The sequence below is a fragment of the Hipposideros armiger genome, unplaced genomic scaffold (genome assembly GCF_001890085.2).
Source record: "Hipposideros armiger isolate ML-2016 unplaced genomic scaffold, ASM189008v1 scaffold_33, whole genome shotgun sequence".
NCBI classification, from domain to species: Eukaryota; Metazoa; Chordata; class Mammalia; order Chiroptera; family Hipposideridae; genus Hipposideros; species Hipposideros armiger.
The window spans coordinates 4,332,572-4,355,117 of record NW_017731383.1 but is presented as its reverse complement, the minus strand read 5'-3'; the positions used below and the strand labels follow the sequence as shown (position 1 = coordinate 4,355,117).

General features: G+C 47.0%; 1 protein-coding gene across 1 annotated transcript in view; it reads left to right on the top strand.

Moving 5' to 3' along the window:
* BAIAP2L1 (BAR/IMD domain containing adaptor protein 2 like 1) overlaps window positions 1–22,546 on the top strand; it is a 72,596-nt gene that overhangs the window by 46,854 nt on the left and 3,196 nt on the right. The window contains exons 4-12 of the mRNA XM_019637495.1: window positions 5,414–5,475; window positions 5,578–5,649; window positions 6,913–7,050; window positions 7,711–7,863; window positions 10,153–10,320; window positions 12,657–12,741; window positions 14,516–14,723; window positions 15,344–15,421; window positions 16,138–16,324. Of these exons, the coding sequence (XP_019493040.1) occupies window positions 5,414–5,475; window positions 5,578–5,649; window positions 6,913–7,050; window positions 7,711–7,863; window positions 10,153–10,320; window positions 12,657–12,741; window positions 14,516–14,723; window positions 15,344–15,421; window positions 16,138–16,324 (1,151 nt within the window). The remainder of the gene's footprint in view (window positions 1–5,413; window positions 5,476–5,577; window positions 5,650–6,912; window positions 7,051–7,710; window positions 7,864–10,152; window positions 10,321–12,656; window positions 12,742–14,515; window positions 14,724–15,343; window positions 15,422–16,137; window positions 16,325–22,546) is intronic.

Below are 22,546 nucleotides of genomic sequence, written 5' to 3'. Positions count from 1 at the left end.
GGATTTCGGCCACTCTGATAGGTATGTAGTGGTATCTCGTTCTTGTTTTAGTTTCCAGTTCCTAATGGCATAAGATGTGGAGCATCTTTTCTATGCTTATTTACCATCTGCGTATCTTTTTTGGTGAGGTATCTGTTCAGATCTTTTGCTCTTTTTAAATTGAATTGTTTTTCTTATTGTTGAGTTTTAAGCGTTTTTTATATATTTTGGATACAAGTCCTCCATCAGATATGTGTGTTGTAAATATTTTCTCCCAGTCTGTGACTTGTCTTTTCATTCTCTTAAGTGTCTCCTGCAGACCAGAAGTTTTTGGAGTTTTTTTGTTTTGTTTTGTTTTTTAGCTGAGCCCTCCTGCCACCTGTTGGCAGCTCAGCTCGGGCCTGGAATCGAACCACTGTTGCTCAGAGCTCGCACTCTTGAGCGAGCTCTTAACCAACTGAGCCACTCGGCCGGCCCTCAGAAGTTTTTAGTTTAATGATTTTTCTTCATTCACAGATCATGCTTTTGGTGTTATATCTAAAAACATCATTAAACTAAGGTCATGTAGATTTTCTCTAATGTTATCTTCTAAAAGTTTTACTTTTTGCATTTGGGTCTGTGATCCATTTTGAATTAATTTTTGTGAAAGGTATTAGGTCAAAGTCTAGATTCATTTTATTGCACGTGGATGTCCAGTTCCACATCATCTGTTGAAAGGACTATCCTTTCTCTGTTGAGTGGACTTCACTGCTTTGTCCGAGATCAGTGAACTGTATATTCTGCAGGTCTCTTTCTGGGCTCTCTCTTCTGTCCCTTCTATTTGTCCATCCTTTCACCAGCAACACTGTATTGATTATTGTAGCTTCTATAGTAAGTTTTGAAGCCGAGCATCGTCAGTACTCTGACTTCCTGCTTCAGTATTGAGTCAGCTATTTTGGATCTTCTGCTTTCCATGTAAACTTTAAAAGCGTTTTGTTAATATTCAAAATAACCTGCTGGAATTTTCATTCCAATTGCATTGAATTTGACGATCAGGTTGGATAGAATGTTAGCAATGTAGCCTTCTTACCCATGAACATGGAATCTCTCTGCACTTATTTAGATCGTCTTCGGTTTCTTTCACCAGAGTTTTGTCATTTTCTTCGTACAGAACTTGTTCATATTACTTTCACCTCAGACAGTGAAAGCACTTTAGAACACTATATACTTCTGTTGTATAACTTATGTTTGTCCCACTTGTTTTCCTAAGATGGGATAAATCATGATCAGCGGTAGAATAATTGTAGTTTCTGTGTAAGACATCAATTAGAGCTATCTGCACTGTAGTTGGTTAAGTCAGAAGCTACACTTTTGGAGGAATGGTCAGTGACATGTTCATCCTATTACTTATTTGGCGTTATCCCTACATGCATGCACAGTGTTTAGGGTACAGTGTCACCACTGACCAGGGGCGAGCACCTCTGACTCCACGCGGGGACTGAGTCTGAACAGCACATAATCTGCCTGCATGTGAATTCCGTGTTGGTGGCTCTACTCTGCAGAGCACACACTTATATTTAACATACCCCGTGTGTGTAATTTGCTTTTACTCCCATTATGTTTTCTCCTTATCACGTTTGGTATTTGGAAAATTGTAAGAAAAAGTATATCCTTTTTCCAGAGACATTTTTGGTAAGTTTTACTGGAATCTACACAGTATAACTTGAGGTCAGTAGTAGGCTGGCTTCTGAAAACCCTGTCGTTTTATTGTCTGATTCTACTTGAACACGGAGGAAGTCATGTGTGATTCAGCCATTGCTTTGTGCTCTTTTGAAGTAATAAATGTGTTCTAATTAGCCATGATCAAATATAAATGAAAAAGAATGTTTATGTCTCCATGTTCTGTGCTACTCAGGACCATTAGTAATCTATATTTGGTTCCTCTAAATTTATACTATGATTTGATAAAGAATTATCTACTGAAGATATATTAATAGCGCAATGACTAATCTATATTTTAGATGAAAACTGTGTTCATAGCAATAATACTCTTAATTTTTATTCAACTTTTTCTTTTAAGTGCATACTGCCATCGGCTAAATGTATACCTTTACACAGTATTGCTAGACAAAAACGTTGAACATATTCGTTCATATAGTTCCTAAAATTATCTATTATTTGCATGAATTTATGGAAAGTTGATGCTAAACATTGACTTTTAATTATGTCAAGTTCATGATTTTAAAATAGGTATATATTTAAATTCCTTTAATATCGCCACTTAAGAATATGATTTATTCAGACTGAGTCACATTGCTATACTTACTATGAGTTTCTTCCCAAAATGTGAAGACAAACCCTGAAAGGGGAAAAAGGAAACGGCTGGTCCAGTGCATCCGGCGCTGTGATTTCTGGGATCGGCGTAGCACACTGAGCCCTGGTTGGGTGTGTACTTAGTTCTGCTCCGTTAGAGTCTGGGCTGTGCTTTCTCAGCTCCACCCTCTTTTTTCAAAAAAAGTTTTTTCTTCTCAAGTGTAATTTATGAAAAAGTAGGTTATAGGGCTAAGAGTGAACGTGTGTGGTACCACGTTTTAGACATAAAGTAACTTGGCTATATTTAAGAATAAATTTCTGTAGATTGAACATAAAGGCTGTTTTCATTTTCTGTGTCAAGATACATTTTGGCAGCTTGCATAATCACAGTAAAGGTGTTTTTTAATCCTTTTTATGACCGAGGGCTCAGTGGCTGCTGCTCTGAGGTTGGCATTTAAATTCCACGAACTGTGAGGGACAGGAATAACAAGGCTAAGGTCACGTGTTCTTTCCTGCCCGCAGAGTGAATGGGCTTTTCACTGAGCCTTTCCAGCGAGCTGTCTGTGGGGAGAAACCGTGTGCAAGAAGGGGTGAGAGTGAGCCCGGGGGGGGGGGCTAGAGCCCCCCCAGGCCAGAGCACCAAGTTCAGCAGTGTCCACACTAGCACGTACTTTTGTTTTGGGAACACGCTTCTCAGAGATCTGCATTATATAAGGTTGTAGAGTTCATGACAGCATGAAAAAAAAAATGGGAATGCCTTGATTCTAGCTTGAATCACTCTGATTTAAGCAAAATTATCTTTAGATTCTTATTTTAAGTAGATCTGATTTGCCAAGAATAGAGTGCTTGATTTTCAAATAGTTGAAGTGGGCTTTTTTGCTGTTTTTCATCTCTAACCAGGAATTATTTATGGGTTGAAAGTAGGTGTGAAAGTAATGTAGATTATTTCAATATCTGAAATGACTAAATGATATGATCTGACATTAATGTAACTATATTCTTGGTCATGTGAGGGCTTCCTTTGTGAAGAACTCAGTTTCATGTTGAGCTTTAGGAGAACTTAATTATGGGATACATGAAGTCTCAGTAAGGCTGCACAGTGGGTATTTTGATCATTTGGCATGGTGGAACCATGAGTGCTGGGGATGTGTCTGCCCTCACCGTCCTATTTATGCAGCAAGCTGTTCTGTCAGAGGCCCCTAGAATCACGATGCTTGGGGACTTACAGGTTATGTCCCTATGACTTTTATAAGGTTACATCTTTGCACGAGTTTCTGCCCCCACTGCCCGCCATGGTTACTTTCAACAGCACTGTTCATGGTGAGCTTCGTGCTGAGGAGTTGGTTTATCTGGGACACCATGGGGAAGGGTCAGGGGGAGTGACATGTGATATTTACATTTGGAAAAGTCCCTGGCATCTGTGAGGGAGAAGATCCAGAAGAGAACAAGCTGGGAGTTAAGAGAGATCACAGAGCTGGGGCCTGGGAGACGCCTAAGAGGTCCAACTGGCAGGTTTCCGTGTGTTGGAGGAGTTTGCACAGGGAGGCTCTCCCTCCACCCCATGTGGAGAGATTATTGAGTGAACAGAGCCGGCACATGTCATTCCCACATGCCTGTCTCCTGGGCAGGGAAGGGCTGGCACATTTGTTACCCCAGGAAGCAGGATGTGTAAGGGGCACGGCCTCACCTAGATGTGGCCCGAGTGATGGCAGCGCGCACACAAGGGGATGAGTCTCGGCTGTTGGGGCTGACACAGGCCTGACTGCTTCCTGGCAGCCAGGAGCTGGGATTAGAGAATATGGGGTGAGTTCACTTTCAGATGCACTGAATATGCGGTGCCTAGGAGGGCAGCCAGGTGGACGTGTTCGGGAAAGGGTTGACTTTCTGAGTCTGAAGATGAGGGGCAAGACCGGGCTGGCCATTTGAAAGTCAGATGTCCTAAAATGTCTTGAGAACAGGGCATGGTAGAGTCACTGGCATAGACGTGGCAGCTGAAGTCCCAGTCCAGCTGGTATTTTTCTCTTTCCCCATATTGTACTATAGTCGTAATTTTAATTTTCCTTCATCTACAGCCTTTCATTTCATCCCGAGAATTCCCTTTTATCTCTCCACTGAGCTGTGGTATGACCCACCCAGCACATTTTATTGTTGTTTGGTCTGGTCTGATGGGGGTTCCAGATGACTCTTTGGTCCTCTCAGTTCTCGGTTATCAGACCTACCGTGTTTCCCCGAAAATAAGACCTAGCCAGAGAAGAAGCCCTCGCATGATTCCTCCAGGGTATGGAGGGCACGCACCCCTCACATGAGGGTTTTATGACCTGTTTCAGGAAGAAGGGTGCCTTTTCCACAAACTCCTTCAGCTTAAAATATTCAGTATGCCAAGGTGCCATGTTTTAGCACCTAGAATCATGCGAGGACTTATTTCCCAGCCAGGTCTTATTTTCGGGAAAACAGGGTATTTGGTTCATTCCTGTAATCAGTTGACAGAGAGAGGCTCTGTTCACCTTTATCAGAGTTCAGCAGCAGCGATATGCATACTGCCACAAACTGTACAAGATGTGCTTTGCAAATCAAGCGGTTGCCTTGCTGCGTTTTGGAGTAAGGCTCCTTTGTCCTAGAACATTCTTCTGTCATGTGACTGCAGATGCTTCTGAGAAGTGGCGTAGTCCCAGGAGATACGAGGCAGAACACTGTCCCCGCTGTGGTTTCCCATGGCGTTAATATTTTCCAGGATGATACAAGACCTAATATAAGAAAGAGAAAATAACCTTGATCTTTTATGCCTGACAGATAATCAGATTACTCTGGGGGTTAGATAAAAATAAGTCATTTGTTCCTATAGTTAGTTACTATAATGACCAAAAAAATTTAAGAATGAAACTAGATAAATCAGATTCAGCTTAGAGAATGAGTAAGTTTTAAGGCAAAGTTCGCATTCCCGTGGTGCGATGTTGTAGAGTAAGTTTGCTGTCAGCGGCCTCCCTCTGGAACCGGCCCCCACCGCGGGGCCGCACTCAGTGTTCCCGATGCTACAGGCTCTGAGGGCAGCATGGACTGGGCTTCACTGTTTCACTTTCCTTCATCTCTTCACAAAAAAACACACAATGGCTTTTCCCCCTAACATATCTGGTTGTATTCACAGGCCGCGTGCTCATTGAGATTTCAAGTACCCACAAGAAACTCGATGAGAATTTTAAAGAAAATGTATGTGAACTCTTTGTGTGTTTACAAATTATATTTATTTTTAAATTTTATTTTGCTTAGTCTCAAATCTGGTATGAATTTTTTATTTCATCTTGTTAACAGTTCAAAACATTCCATAAAGAGATTATACATGAGCTGGAGAAGAAGACAGAGCTTGATATAAAATACATGAACGTGAGTACAGGGTTCCACCTGCATGGATGGAGACGGGGCCCGGGGCCGGCTCTCCTGGAGGCTGTGCCTGCCTGAGCCCTGAGCCTGAGGAGAATGTTCCCCACTGATTACTCAGCAGCAGCAAACAGGGATGGAGCTTGGTGGTGTTTGTACATGAGTGCACAAGACCAACAAGGTCCCTCTGGGCTGAGTGGGCTCGTTTTTGCTAACACTTGGGATCTGTATTTAAAAGCATAGAAAAATTATTGCAAGGACTCATACTGCTTCTGGAAAGCGTTGTTTTCAAAGAACACACATATGCTGATGACATCTGTGTCTGCATTGATGCAGCTGTCGCTTTCACAAAGCAGCACTTCAGGATGTGAGGTGTGCGTGGGAGAACACCGCCTGGGGCTCCCAGGTTTGTCAGAGACCACGCCTGCATGATATCTCTTGCCTGTCAGCCACCTTGTTGGCTCCAGCAGTTTTCTCCTTCCTCCTGGACTCCAGTCCCAGCACACAGGGCTCTTTCTAGCTCCTCTGTTTGCTATAGAGCAGCTGCTTTCTTTGCCACCCAAGGTCCCCTTTCTTCTTACCAAGACCTCCATGTGGCTATAAGCGGTGGTGCCCCTGTGTGCACGTGCTCTGTGTACCCTGGAAGAGGGCTACAGGGCCACCTGTGACTGCTGATTTTTATCCCTATAGGAACTCCATGGTGTAGGTACTCTTATTATCCTCACCACTGTACAGGTTAGAGGGGAAAGATGGATTTTAGAGAAATTAAGTAATTGCTGAGGTTGCAGAGAGTGAGGGAAGAAGCCAGAGTTCTAACCCGGGTCTGTTAGTCTCCAGAAAACTCTGCCATACAGCACCCAAATAACCAGAAATGATTATACTTCCTCATTCTCTTTTGAAATCATAAGTCATAAAATAATCAGGAACATGAGATTTAATATTTTGTTTATTCACCAAAACAATTACTGACTCACTCAGTGTCCAGAAATCTTTAAGGAAAGAAGGAACAAGAAAAAAAAAAAGAAAAGACATTGTTATCCTCTGAGAGCTGCCCTTTGGGTCAAGGGCCCCTCATATAAACACGGACCTTCAGGACAAAGCAGCAAATGTGACAGGGAGCGGGGCAGTGCGAAGTGTGGGTGTGCAGGGCCAGGTGAGGGCAGTTTGAGGTGTGGCCACACCCAGCCATGCCCACTGGAAATGTTAGCAGATATCTCCCTGAGTGTCGGTAGGTGCTGCAGTAAAATATATGCAACATTTAACTTACAGGCCACTCTCAAAAGATACCAAACAGAACACAGGAGTAAATTAGATTCTTTGGAGAAATCTCAAGCCGAGTTGAAGAAGATCAGAAGGAAAAGTCAAGGAGGACGAAATGCACTCAAATATGAGCACAAAGAAATTGAGGTGAGCTCTTCTGCACTACTTTGTTGGTTGTTGGTGATTTGTTCAGTTTATGGGGAACCCTGCTCCCTCAGCCTGGGCTTGAGCCATGGACTGCTGTGCTGCTGTTGAAGTCGAAAAGAAGCATTTTGGCTTAGGATGAGCTGAAAGCTACAGAGTTTTCCGGCATTAAGAACAATTAGTTAGTGGCCTCCTACCAACACCAGCATCTTCTCACACGGTGCGGGGTGGGGAAGAGACTCTCCATGACTGGCATTACTATCTCTGTTTTACAGATGGGTAACACGAGGCTCAGGTTAAGTCATATGGTTAGCATTAGCACTGGGGTTTGAACTTGAACGTTCTGGTTCCAAAGCCCATGATTTTCCAATAGAACATGACCTTATACCTAGAGTATGAAGTAATATTTGTGCAAATTGCCCAGTGGAAGGTAAGGCCTTCGGCACCTTCTTTTCACACAGGAGTCAGGGATCTTAATGAGAATGATGGTATCTGCTCAGGTCAGATTACATCTTTGTTATTTTGTCTAATGTTTATCTGCATTTAATAGTTACTCCGTTATCAAAATAAACCAGGTGTAAAGATGGCAGAAGATAAATGTCAGGCTGTGTAGCTATTTGCTTCCTTGTGTCATACTTGTGTAATTATTATTTATTTCCCTAGTATGTAGAAACCGTTACTTCTCGCCAGAGTGAAATCCAGAAATTTATTGCAGATGGTTGCAAAGAAGCTCTACTTGAAGAAAAAAGGCGCTTCTGCTTTCTGGTTGACAAGCACTGTAGCTTTGCGAGTCACGTGCATTATTATCACCTACAGGTGGGTGTGCGGGCAGGTCGTGTTGCGCGTGTGATTTCATTTCATATTTAAATGCCCTTGAAATGCTGCACCTTCCATACATGCCAACAGACAGCACTGGGCCTTTCTGCCAATGAGATTTCAAAGAAATCATTTTGGGCCAACTGGAATATGTAAAGTTAGAGAAATATTGATGAAATGGTCAAATGTCAGCTTATGATATTTAATTAATTTAGTACTACATTCATATTTAAAATCTTTTATAACATTGTGTTTAATAATTGAGAACTGGTACTGTGTTCCTTTCCTCACTCCTATGACGCCTGTGAGTCAGCTTTTCTCGGCTCTCAGTGATGCATCTTCAGCTTCAGTGTCCTCACCAGAGCCACAGGGCGAGTCCCAGCAGGTCCCAGGCCCACTCCGCCTGGATGGTCTGAGATGCTCACCAAGGGGGTCCATGTAGATGGTGTCATTGGAAATTGTATCCCAGCCACAGACCCACTCACAGCATCAGGACAGTTGGTCGTGGTCACCTGTCATTCCTCTTCAAGGCATTTGTTCATGATCTCGTCAACCGAGTGACTTGGCGTACTGCCCTCTTTCAGCACATGCAGCTGTGAGGTTGTGCCCCCACGAATCATTACAAGACATGTTTTAAATTTCCCTTCCTCTTCTTTTGTTAAATTATGAATTCTATGGGGCCTATGTAAGCATCCAGAAGTAGCATTGATTGAAGTTAATTATTCATTGTTATTCATAAAAAAGTAATGGGGAGCATGTTCCATGATACAAGAAGCTATGTAAGAGCTTGAATATAAGGCAACTTCCTCTTTTTTTTCAGGGGGAAAAAAACTTGGCCTTGTATGTGTGCATATAGCGTATGTTACATAGTCTATAACATTTTTGCAACTTGAAGGAATATTCAGCTACCAAATCTAAAGACCTAAGATCTAAGATTGTTACAACAAAGAATTGCTGTATTAGGTGATCACGTTTGTCAACAGTGCACCTGTAGTCATTTCAGCAATGTCGGTTTCCATGGTGAGGGTGGCCTACTGGGGCAGGGTCATAGGCTGGAGAGAGACAGAAGCGACCTTGAATTTGTTCTTCTCTGGTGATGCCCTGCCAGCGATGGGGCACTCACTGTGTCATGTGAGTGCCAGAGAGGTGTAGCTGTTGGCAGTCTTTCTTATCTTCAACCTTGGGACCCAGTTAGGCTTTTGAGAGTGACACAAGCCCAATCTACTTCTTTCTATACCGGAAGTCTCTTCTACTCTCTGAAAATCCCTTTGGTTCCTTCTCTCATCCTGCCTAACGCGTCCCAGTCCTTCCAGTGGCTCCTTGGATGAAGCAAGCCCAAGCAACTGGTGTGTCAGGGTGACCGTCGGCGGGCAGAGGTGGTTTTGGGGAGGAGCTCTGCCCTGTCTTAGTATTTACATCAACACCCCCAGCACACCTGATGAATACAGAGTCTAAGTGAAAACAAAGTGGTAGCAATGAAAAGAGCTTCAAAAGCCTACTTCCCTTTTCCAATCAGATTGCTGCCCTGGAAAGGGGGTTCATTGAAAGGCTTTCAGGGAACCTCTGTGAGTCCAGTTGTAAGAAGCTGAGCCAGGCTCCTGGGAGCCAGGGACTGATGCCTCTGCCCCTGGGGCTGTGGCACTTACCTCTGTCATTCTGTGTGTCTCTGTCCTGCAGCCCAGCTCCTCTGCAGAGCCCGCAGTGTGCTTGCCCCAGAGCCCCAGTCAGCCATGGCCAGGGCGTCCCCTCCACACTGTCCCTGACACTACAGTCTGCCTCTAGTCCCTGTGTCCCACCCAGGAACTTCTCAGGACAGGTCTGAGTCACTTCTCTAACATGTAAATCCGGTTCCCCTGGGGTCAGAGAGTCTGTTCCTGGTCCTGTTGCCTGTGTTGGAGGTGCTCCTGGTAGAAGGAGCGGGAGGAAGGGAGCAGTGATCGGCATTTCTGGGGCCCTTGGGAAAACAGATTAATAAGGATTGCTCAACACTTCTCTGTTCGTTTTTGAACTTGTTCTTAATCATTTACAGTCCTTGTATTAGTCTTCAACTCTATTCACAGGAGGAGCGAGGGTAAATTCCTTTAGCACAGGAACCCACATCCTTCTCAGCAAATAAGACAGAACAGATACTCACAGATGCTTAAAGCACTCATTGAATGTAACTCAGAGCTCCCATACTTCTGGTGGTAGCAAGCCAGTAAATCATAAGTGATAGTATTTGATGGACTTCGTGTCAGCCGTTCGAACGATACACATTTGTCTTCCGTTTTGTTTCTTCTGGATTTGCAGTCTGCAGAATTACTTCATTCCAAGCTGCCTCGGTGGCAGGAGACCTGTGGGGATGCCACCAAAGTACCAGCAGAAATCATCAACATGATAGAAGAAATAAAGACCCCCATCTCTACCCCAATATCCGGGACACCTCAGCCTTCACCAATGATCCAGAGAAGCAACATGGTAGGAACTGGTTATTGCTTTGAGATTTCAGCTGTGTGTTTACTAACATGACCTGGACCAGATTTGCACGAAGGGCCAGGGCCTTTTTTGTCAGTGGGCACCACGAGCCCTCCTTTATTACTGCTTTTGTCACGTTTCCCCCCTTACCTTCAGATTCGGAATTAGCTGTGCAAATGTTTTGTGCTGTGTTCAGCACTGTTGTATTTTAGAAGTTTTGTTACTGTTTTTAATTGTGATGATTCCAACTTTATAAATTTATTCTCAGTGAAGGAAATATAGGTGACTTAGAGACTAGATTAGCAAAACTCTGATGCCATTCATCACAATATAAGGCGCTTCAGAAAAAACAGTCACCCAAATATTCAAGGTGATGAATTCGAGCTCTAGTTTGCTGTTCTTTGAACCTGGGCCTTAGTACTTCGCACATACACATGTGGAGAGCTGGATCGAGCAGGTGGTTTGAGCATGAGTCCACCCTACCTCTCCCTCTAAAACTGTCTGAAACAACAGCCACGACACTAAAGAGCAGCCGACCGCCTACCGAATAGACCCATGACCGCATGGGAATGAGAAGGCGCTGCCAGAGGGCCCGGAGTGCGGAAGGAGTCTCTCCAGCCCGGTGGAGACCCACACAGAAGGGCGCCTCAGCCCCAAGAAGTGCAGGGCAGGATTCCTTCCGACAGCGGAGCAGTGAGGTCAGAGCCAGGGACACAAGCAGCGGGGAGAAGCTGGGGTGCTGCTCTGTGCATTTGGGTGCGAACCGATTCTGACCAGCTAGGCTGGCCGCTCCCTTCCCCTGTCCCCTTGTGGCAAACAGCAGGGGCAGGCACCTGGCTTCCTCCTGTGATACGGAGAGCCGGATACAGGGCCTGCCGCACATACAAAGATGTGCAGATAACCAGGAAGCACTGAACAGGCGAGGAAACCAGCGTCATAGCAAGATGCGCCGAAATAAAAACCGGAAGGACCCGTGTTGGAGGCAACAGAGCCAGTAGGCAGAGGAGAAATCTTTAGAAAGATGAAAGGATAGTCCATCCATAGACAAGAGGCAAGTAGAGATCTTGGGAATTGGAAATTGGATTATTATTTATAGTTAAAGTGATATGTGTAGGATCGCTTCAGAATAACCCGGGCATGAGGCAAGTTAGGGGCGGCGGTGGAGGTGGGGGCATGCATGAAACAAGATTGGCCAGGAAATGGTAGTTGTTGAGACTAGGTGTTGGGTACATGGAGATTTATTGTGCTGTTCTCTTGACTTTTGTACCTGTTTGAAATTTTTCTAAAAAGTTTTTGTTTTTCATTTCTCTCCACCCTTTAAACAAACAAAACAACGATAGTTCGACTTGTTAGCAGAATGGAACCGCTTGAAAAATTAAGCCAAACCACTCTCTCAGAACAAAGTGCAAAAACAGAAAGAGGATTTATTTTTTTTTTTTTAAATATCAGAACAAGGATAAACATGTTAGACCAGGCGAGACACAGGAGAGCGAGTCAGCTGCCTGCTGAACGTCACCACCTGATACCCGATGAAGATCTCAAATCCCACTTGTCCAAAACCACGTCACTGATTTTCTCGCTCTGTACCTGCTTCTCCACAGCCTTCCCCATCAGTAGCTCAGAAGACACAAAATGACAACTCCTTTCTTGCTTGTACGCCACAAACAATCCGTGGGCACACCCTAGCGCTGCCACCTTCTAAACCTGTCCCAGGTCCAGCCACTCCTCACCCCTCCCCTGTTTTAAGGTCTCCTGCGGAGACCACTGCAGTAGCCTTCTGCCTGGTCTTGAACACGGCAGCCAGAGTGAACCTGGATGAATGGAAAAGACCAAAACCTAATACATTGCAGAATGTTAGGGTTGACGAGAAAATTCTGAAGACTTCTAGGGAGGGGGATAATAGATCACTTACAAAGAAAAGAGAATCCTACTGATACCAGATTTCTTGTTAGCAAAACAGAATGGTAGAAATTAATGGAGCAATGCACTCAATTCTGTGGAAAAATTATTTCTAATGTAGAATCCTATAGCCAAGTGGCACTTAAGAGGGAGGCTAAAATCCACAGAAACAGAAAGTAGATTAGTGGTTGCCAGGGGGCAAGGGAAATGGGGAATAACTGCTTTGTTTGAAAGAACATGGTGGTGGTGAAATAATTCAAAATGGGGCATTGCCTTACAGCTAGGAGAAGCTTGGAAAGAAAGTGGAATTTAAAGCATGTAATACAAAACAGCCCTAGGAATTTGTAACCCTATTGCTGTATTATACTAATATTAAAATAGTACAGACTCTTTCACAAGTTGGGAAAGACGATGACACCCTTTCTAAATATTCGCCCAAGGTGCCCCCAGCTCCCTCCGCCAGAGCGAATACCAGCCCTTTGATTGATATGTTTAATAACCCAGCAACAGTTGCACTGAATTCAGGTAAGATATTTCTTTTGAAATACCTTTTTAAATTTTTTAAATATTTCGGATAAATGTAAGGTAGAGATAAATAAGCATGCACAGCAGCACACGTCCAACCCTGGCTTGGAGGAGCTTACACCTCACAGCAAATCAAGTTCTGGGCTTATGACAAACCATAAGATATTCTGTGAGTGACACATTTCTCTGACACAATTCTGTATACTGATTGATGTTTACAAGAGTAAATATACTATTGAAAAGTGTTATATTTTAAAATGGGATATAACGTACAGAGAGCCTCACACCACGGTGTGTGCTCCATATTTGGTGCCAACTAAAATAAAATTTCTTTTTTCAGTAAAACAATAAAAGTTCACGTGGCGAAATTATGGTTGTTAATCTTACCAGTAGGCTTAGTTTTAATTATAATCAGTGATTTTCATCATCTCTAACAGCACATCATGCTTTCTAGCGACTTAAGTTCTAACTGCTTCAATTTCTTAACTCTGTTGATTCTGTTGCAATAAATCAGGACCAGTTATTGTTCACAGACATCTCAGGCGGCTTTGGTTAGGCTCTCCTCTGCCTGCCGTCTTTGGCACCCAGGGCCCTGGAGACAGTCGCGGTGGCCGACCCCTTCTCTGTGTGGGGTGTCTCACAGGCCCCTTCGATGTGAAAGTCAGCAACCAAGCCATGTCCTGGGGGAGCCCCGGACCGCAGCGTTGGCAGCTGTCGGGAAGAGCTGGGATTTTCTGAATAGCAGCGGAGAGGATAATCGTCTGTAGTCATTTGCCTTTGAAGGAAGGGCTATAAATTCTGTATAATGTAAAGGTAAAGCATGTAAGGCTGTGCGTATCCCAACCACTCAAGTGATTCTTTGAAAAAAGAAAGATGAAAATAAGGGCTAAATGAAATTTACTGGTGGACTCAACACTACCTAGGTAATGCGTGGCATGTTAAGCAGATGGCAAAGTTTATATTGTAATTATTAAGAATCTGCAAGAATAAAGCAGAAAGACATCTTGGCATTTTTTAAATTAAGTACTAGGCTAGCAACATTTGAGGGGAAAAAAGTATCTGAAAAGAAGAAAAACTCCAATTTTTTTGAGCGCTAAGTATCAGCCTGTATCTGAGTTGAGACAAAAATGCATGGCAGGTGCTTCGTGCAGTGCAGCCAGGCTGTGGCGCCGGCTGCGGGCCAGCTGTGGCCCTGGGTGAGTCATGTGGACGAGAAGAGCACCTGCTCAGCAGCTGTGCAGCGCTGAGAGGACCTGTCCTCCCCACACCCTGACCACGCTCACGGGTGACAAGTTGAGCAGCCACAGCAGCAGGAACACCTGCATTTCTAGTTTCCTCCTTTTCTCTGTGACCTGGGGTGTCGCAGTTGGATTGGAGGTGGTGCCCCCCACTGCCGTTGTGAATTGGCCCGAGCGCGCAGGGGAAGGGAGGCATAGACGACCATCTGGCTGGTGATGGAGCAGCCCGCCTCCCTAAGAGGGCCGTCGGACACTTGGCGTGCACGCCAGCTTCAGCCTCTCAATCGGCTCAATAGCCGCAAGCCTCAGGGACCCTCCTCTGTGCGACCTCGGGCCACGGCTCTGCCTCTGGAAGTTCCTGAGTCCCTATCCTGCCAGGCAAGGGTCGTGGTGTGGAAATAGCACGGTTGGTGTTTGAGAGGAACCACTGCTTGCAGGATGGGAAGGGGTGGTTTTCTGGGGGTCGTGTGTTGGAATTGGCCTAATTATCCTTCTTTGAAAAGCCATCTGTTAAAAGCCATGTTCGTTTTTAACAGATTCTTCAGATGACCCCAGTTTACAGCGATCGGTTTCTGTTGCGACTGGACTGAACATGATGAAAAAGCAGAAAGTGAAAACCATCTTTCCACATACCGCTGGCACCAACCAGACCTTACTTAGCTTCGCACAGGGAGACGTCATCACGCTGCTGGTCTCCGAGGAGAAAGACGGCTGGCTTTACGGGGAGCATGACACCACCAAGGCGTAAGTCTCAGAGTGGGGGCCGCCCGTGCAGCAGTCGTGAGGCCCAGCATGTCAAAGCCCCACGTTCTCCTTTTAGCAGTAGGTTGTCATTGTGGACTTTCTAGCATTTTAGCCAAAGTTAAGGTGATAGCTGAGTTCTAGTTCTAGTTTAGTTAGTTAGCTGCAGTTACTCTGTCCCAGGCTGTTTGCTGCATGCACGTGCATATATAGATAAATGTGATGCGTGACTAGATCATATGAAGTTACCTGTGAAAGTAGGTTTAAATAATCCCTTGTTTTTTAAGAGAGATGTGACTTGGATTTCTCAAGGATAATTTGCATATCAGATATACTTTAAGACTTAGCTCCTAAATGGTTTACATACCAGCATCATCAGTTCAGCCACGAGCGTGCCCAGTAGGTTAAACTGGTTTTCTGTGTAGGTTATTCAGCTATTAAATAAAATCAACATGGGGGGAAGACAAAGGGAATCCAAATAAAATCGGTGCTCTATAGCAAACACACGTGTGTAATGTGGTGAACGTGGACCAGTCCGCCCTGCGTTGCCTCAGTGTGTGTGTTGTTCTCTCGGCTATGGCTAATAGCACAGCCGGGTCTTTTTTCTCACTCTTCCTGTGCAGGAGGGGCTGGTTCCCATCTTCCTACACCAAGTTGCTGGAAGAAAATGCAAAGGAGACGGTGAATGTGCCCTCACCAAGGTAGGGCTGGCCTGTGACTGGGGCTTCCCAGGGACAGAAAAGCTGACCTGTTTTCAGGCAAATCAGAATTCCATGTGGATATGCAGCAAAGCCCATGGGAACCCCAGATGGTGGGGACCAAGCCGGGGGCGCTACTCCACGCTCATTTCCTTGTGATTTCCATTTTCTGTGGACTTGACTGAAGAGACATACCCCAGGCCCACCGTCAGCCCTCTGGAACCGTTCACTGTCCCCCATCGCCACCTGGTGGCTACTCCCAGGCCCACATTTCCCTCCCCGTCTTCCATAGCAGCCTTTAACACTGGGGAACGCGTTCTCCAAAATGTTCTCCCACCTTCGCTCCCTGCCCCTTCCCTTCCACCTCCCCAGACAGCCCCTTTCTGCCTCCATACAGGCGTCTCTGCCGCCCGCTGCTTAAGTATAGCTGCGCCTTGGGGTCCGACCTCAGGCCTTTGTCCTCTTCTGTCCTGTCTGGGCCATCTTCTCCAGTCCCACGGCTCGAATTTCTCTGATTGGCTTCACTTGGCACCTCTATCCCAATTACCCCTAAATTGGTACTCCGATCCAGATAGTAATTATTGTGTGTGTGTTTCCTAATCTCCGCCTGCTGTACCTTTTTATTGTTAATCTGTTGTAGTTCTGGCCGTAAGATATTCAGGATGTTTGGGGTGCAGGGGTTAGGATGTTACCCAACTGTTCTCTTTTGGGGTTGTTAGCCCAGCGCCAGTGAGAAGCGTGAGCACGGTGGACTTGTCTGAGAAGCGCAGTGCCGCTGTCCCCATCCCCCCACCGGACTACTTGGAATGTTTGGCCACAGGAGCTGCTGCAGACGAGAGAGCAGCTGTTCCCAAACCTACTTCCACCTTTAAAGCACCGTCGTCCAAACCGGAAACCACATCTCCTGTGAGTAGAGCTACAGCGTGTCGTCCTGTGCGCCCAAGTCCTGAGTGGCGGTCTCTGGAGGCGTGGGGTTATTCCCACCAGAGTATGGGGGTGCGGGGTGCTCTCCATGCGCCTCTAGATTCCCCTCTCCGTCACACCGCCTTTCAGCTTCCTGAGCTGCAGTCCTTTTGTTTTTATTTTATCTGTAAATGGACATTTACTCACAGTCCATCGTTTTCCAGGTTGCCTCAGGTTTTAACTCTCCTTGCTTTTGGTCCTGGCTGCAGTCCTTTAGTCATTTAGTCACCTTTTTCTGCACTTTCTTCAGTGTTCATATTTTCCGAAGGAAGGCTTAGGGTTACAAGTGGTAACCTCATCGCTACATTTTCAGAAAGTGTTTACTCGTACCGCGTGCTATATACACACTGTGTGTACATTATCTCTAATCCTAAACAACCCTGCAAGAAAGACAGACAACTAGTCTGCTGAGTACTAGGCCCTGGTGTGGGCTCTGGAGACACAAGGATGAGCAGAGGGCCACCTGCTAGCGGCGTCCCTGCAACCCGGAATCAGTCCCTCAGGTGGCCCTAGGTGGCACGTGACTCTGTAGCACCTTCTCTGAGGAGGTAACACCTAAGATGAGACCTGAATGGCAAGGAGCCCCCATGCAGGGCCCCAGGGGAGGAGCTTCCCAGACAGAAGGAGCATCAAGTTTAAGACCCCGAGGAGGGCACATGCTTGGCAGCCTCGAGGAACAGAGAAGGAAGGTGATGATTCCAGGATGCGAGTCGAGAGAGGGTTCTTGTTCTCATTTTTTTTTCAGTAGAGGTTATACCACAGAGGAGGAGGGATGCAGAAACAGGGAGAACCCTGAGAAGGCAGGCGGAGCACACGGAGGGCCTGACCCCGGCTTTAGCAGGGACGGGGCCACCACTGCCAGCGAGTGGGAGGCCCAGGGTGTGGGCTGGGTACAGCTGGACGGGACTGGGAAGGCAGGTCAGCGATGAGCGATGGGCGGGCAGAGGGGTGGGGAGATGAAGAAGGGAATGTCAGTGCCGTAGGTGTTTAGAAGAGTGAGAGAGCGAGCGAGCTACAGGAGAGGAGTCGGGACCGGGGCTAGTACCAAATGCTCATTTACAATTTGGGGCCATGATTTCAAATAAAACCCGTCGATCTGGTTGCTTTCCAGCAACCTGCAGCTGCTCCGCTTCAGATAAGAAATAATTAAGTGGGTTTGTCAGGGCTGTGGGGCTGGGAGAGGAGAGGTATGGGGGTTGTTAGCGGGGGTTGTGGTGTCCTGCACCCTGGAATCCAGGGTGAGGCGGCACGTGGGGACAGGAACGGGAGAGAAGGGAGTGGCCAGCTGGCACTGGCCGTCCCTACGAGGCTGTGTAGCTGCTGGAGTGCAGAGAACGGGAAGGAGCCTGGGAGGTCAGGGTCGGTGTGGGCTGACCAAGGTGCAGAATGGCCGGGTGGCACAAAGCCTGCCCAGCCTGTGCTGCCGCCACCTTCCTCCCGGAAACGTCCCCAGGGCCCCTTGGCAGTCCACACGCAGTTGGTGCAGAACTGCTCTTTAATTACCTTTCAGTTTGCTGTGTGGTGCTTTCTGTCGTATGTGTGGAAGCCACCTCCCTGCTCTCATGGGGAATGTGGCTCTGTCCCCGTCATCACCACTACTCAGCTGTGAAGGGTGCACCGGCGAGTCTCCGAGAAGGGAGCCGACCTAATATAAACAGCCCTGTGTTTGCTGTGAGCCCGGAGGCCTTTGGAGCATGCGTGCCTCCTGGGCTGCAAGGCATGCTTTGGTCCAGGAAATGTGAGGTTTTGAAGTCTCGCTCAAATATGTCTGTCTGGCTTTTGTTCTTAGATAAGCTCACTGCACAATATATTGTTTGCAGCTTTATATTCCAAATTGCCCTTCCCACCTTGACCCGGGGTGCAGGAGTCCTCAGGTTGCACTCCCAGTGTGGGCTGTGGTGGCGGTGCTCCTGGCCCAGGGCTGCCTCCAGGCAGACTCCACCCCAGAGCCCTCTCCCCCCACCACACACCGTCCCCACTCTCTCAGCAGCCTGGTCTCCCGCAGAGCCGCAGAGCCGGTGCTGGGCCCTGGAGACTCATCGGAGTAAGACCGACCTAGGAGTTGAGTCCGGTGAACAATGTGTTGTGTGTATAAGGTGTGCAGAGGGAAGAGGCGACAGGACAGGGGAGGCCTCAGCTCCTGCGGCGGCTTCTGGGGGCCATGCATTTGGGCCAAGGTCTGACAGTCGGAGGGGTGGGGGGCAGTGGGAAGGGGTGACAGCAGCTATTTCACATGGAGGAATTGGCAGAGCCAGTGACTAACTGGTGTAAAGCCCCTGTTCTGTCTTAACTTGGGGAGGTCTGGTTTACTCATATTTACATATTTTGAAGGCCTTTTTTTTTAATAATTTATGTAATTTTGAGCTCCAGATCTTTAACATGCCGACATTAAAAATGAAAAACATTCTTATCTGAAATTAAGTTACACATTTAACTACTAGAGAAAAACTAGTTTGGGACTGAGGTTCTGAATAATTAAAAATAACCAGGGTCATATAAATATGATTGTGTTCATCAAAGACAGAGTTACTTATGATTTTTTTTAAGTACCTACAGTTTGAGAGACAGCCCCCCCTTCACACTTTTGAGAAAAAAATAAATATCCCCACAAAAGACAACTTTTATCTATGTATTTTATGATTTGACCTATCTTAAACATAGAAAGAAATGGCTTTATGGTGAAAATTTTGTCTAAAATTCTGCAAATCAAATGGATAAATGAGCCCACTCTTGAGACAGAAATAAGATTCACTCTTGAATTAATATTTATCAATCCCATGCTATTCTAAGTAAACAAATGTGTTTTAATATGTTTTTCACCTCAAATGTTGCTGTTTTTTGGGTACATTAAACATATGCTGAAATGAGGTTCCTTTTAAATCTACCTGACAGTCAAGCTACAGGTTTTGCCTAAAGAGCAAAGTCCCAAGTTTGGTCAGGGTCCCTTTGTAAAAATTAAAACATCTAATCATTATACCTTAAAGTACATTTTTAAATAACACTTTTTCTACTTATAATAACCCAGAAAATTTTTGCTTTGGTAGAAATTTTTGAAAACCTAGAATAAGTATTAAAAAGAAAATTTTAATTATAATTTCACTTCCAATGTAACTACTGGTAACATTTCATTATATTTCCTTTGAGATACAGGTAAATATATTTAGATACATAAAAGATAGTTCACCCTCCCCCCCAGCGCCCGCATACCCGGGATCAGAGCAGCTCGTAGGAGCGCCAAGGAGCCCCGGGCACCCTGCCTGGCCTTGGAGGCGCTGCCGGCTGGGACGGGCGCAGGGCTGGCCCGGGAACAGCTCCATGCCCTTCCCATCCTCGTGGCGCCTCCTGGGTGTGGCCCCGGCTTCCCGACGTCCCAGGAGGTACTGTGGGGCCTTGTGACATGGAGACAAGGAGAAGGCACAGAAAGAGGATGGCAGCTTTCTAAGGGCCCCCGCAGACTGAGAACACAGTTCTTAAGTCTCCACTGGCCACTGATCAGTGACCCTCCGTCAGAACGCTGGTGCCGACACAAATACCGTGGTCGTCTGTGTGCTGATTAAGAGGTACTGGCAGGTGGCTGTACTGCTTTTCTGATCCGGAGGATATTGGAAAACTCCAACTAATAAAGGTCGAAAGAAAATACTGGCTTTTAAGAATCAGCAAAGGCTGCAAGGTTTGAGAGCCTCCCGGAAGGAGGCCCTGCTGGCCACTGTTCCAGAATGTTCATGTTTCCTTATCTGTAAAACAAAGTGCATCTAATCTGAGAATGAAGAGGGTAATAACCCCAAGGTAAGTACAGGGTACGTCAGAGATGCACAGTGCAGTGAAACGACTGGCTTATATTTCTAACTCTAACATCTTTTGAAGTAGTATTTCAAGACCCTATGCAAACTGCAAAAGAAGTAAGCGTAGCTCTAGCAGCATTCGCCCTCAGATGCCCCCAGTGCTGACACTCTCCTGTCAGACACACTACCACGCGGCGTCACTCCCAAGTCAGATCCGTTCCTGCCGCAGGGAGGACAGAACCAGTTTTGTCCCAAAGAAGTCACCTCAGGAGAGGTGAAAATGCCTGCTTTTAATGGGCCACCTAGTCTTGTAGCCTCTTGCAATAGCAGCAGGAGACGCAGGATCTAGTCACCTCTGCATCAGGGAGCAGGGAAAGACAAGAGGTGCGTCAGGGAATTAAGCCAGAGAATTATGGGTCAGACAAACATTCCGGAACTCTACTGCCCGCAGCCACTGGGCACAGGGGCAGCTGAGCACTTGAAAAGTGGATAGTGCAACTCAGGCTAAGGAACCGAATTGTTCATTTTACGTTTGTATCTAATTTTATCTAAATAGCCATATATGGCTCGTGGCTACCATGTTGGACAGTCAGGTCTGGGTCACACAAACTAGAAGTTCCATTTGAAAACTCTATCCAGAGCATTGATGGTTGAGAAGCACAGACCGTGACAGGCGTGCCCCCGAGGCCCTCGAGGGCAGGGCACAGAGTCTTGGAATTGTGTCTCTAAAGTTCTTAACGCCCAATTGGACAGGTAATTTATCTTTGCTAAACTAAAATGTTTAAACCAGCTGGTGACATCGGGGAAAAGTATGTTTCTATCTCAGCCAGATGCAGAGGGCCATGGGAGCTGGCAGAGCACCTTAGAGTTTTATACAGTTTTTACAACCAACCATCAGTTACCCGTGGAGTTTGTTTAAACACCAGGACACTCGGGTGTACAGTGAATACCCGACCCTGGGAGCCACCCACTATAGTGGCGGATGTTCCTGAACCCACTAACCGAGACAGCCCCGTGGCTGCCCTGGCTATCACATCACAAAAGATCTGGGACGCAGCCTTCTCCCTCAGGCTCAGGGAGCAGTCGCTGGGAGCGAAGCGTGTCCTTCTCTGCTGTAGCTGCCGCAGTTTTAAATAATCAGATAACTAGGCTTTAAAAGGCACCCAGAGCACCAAGCCCCCTTTCATCTCCAAGCGCCTCGTGAGAGCCGGAAGCGCAGGCCCTGCGAGCGGCCGCGTTCACACCTCCTCTCCACAAAGAGGGCACCTTGGTTTCAGAAAAGAGCCCTGTGACCCAGGACAGTTGGCTTTTCCCTGGCTGGGCATCAGTGTCCCCGTTTTAATAGATCAGAGGTTGTGAACTGGGAGATAAGTCCAGCCCACATCAGAGGGCTGGCAGTCACTGTTAACATTTAAACAGGTATCAGGGCCGCTGTGCTGCAGGCATCAGAGCTGACCTCCAGCTGGCTTCTGAGTTGAAGGGATGGTGTTTCGTGGGGTCAGCAGTCCAGAGAGGGCAGGCGCCCGCCCTGCCTGCCGTGTGGGCTCCGTTCCCACAGCAGCAGGCAGACGGTGGAGGGCTCCCCACTCAGCATTGTCAGTGGAACCCGCCTCGCCCTGACTGAGCCATGGAGGCCTCGCTCTCTCTGTCTGCCTGCGGCCTGGGAATCAGGCTGTGCTGGGTGGTCTGAGCTGACCAGGACCCCATAAGCTGGGACCCAGTAGTCCCCTACAAGGCAAGCGGGCCTGTGGTGGGGCACCCAAGGAAGGGGTGGAATGGACGCCATGTGAGGCAGCAGGTGCCCGCTCCAGGCGCACTTGTGTTTGGGGGTTTTGTGGGGGAATCACCAGATGTGCTTAGCCTGCCTGTTCTGCTTGGCCCGTCGGCTGGTGTGGGTTCTCGCGGGCAGCCCGCTCCACTCCAAGTGACATGCCTGGCCTGTCGGCGCCTGGTTTCGGGCCTTGAGGACCTCCTGTCTTGTTGAGTGCACTCTGGACCAGCACCGTGCTGGACACCTAGAGGGGACGCAGACCAAGCAACCGGGGTGCTGGCCCAGCCAGAGGCACCGGTGCTTCAGTCTTGCTCTGTAAAGTCTGAGAAGCATAAGATGGGACACAAACCGACCATGACGTGTGGAGGGTCCGTTTTTCTGCCGATTGGCTGCAGGACCTTGGGCAGCTTAACTCCAGATGTGGTCTGTGCATATGCTGTGTGCCCTGCACACTGTGTGTACTGAGGGGACAGAAGGGGCCCAGGGCCTGGCGGGAGCCATACCGACAGGTCCAGGAAAGGCCTCCAGAGACCTTGGTGTCCACTGGACAAGGCAGCATCTGCCAGCTGATGGAGGGTGCGGAGGGCAGAGGCTGGAGGCAGTGGACGGGCA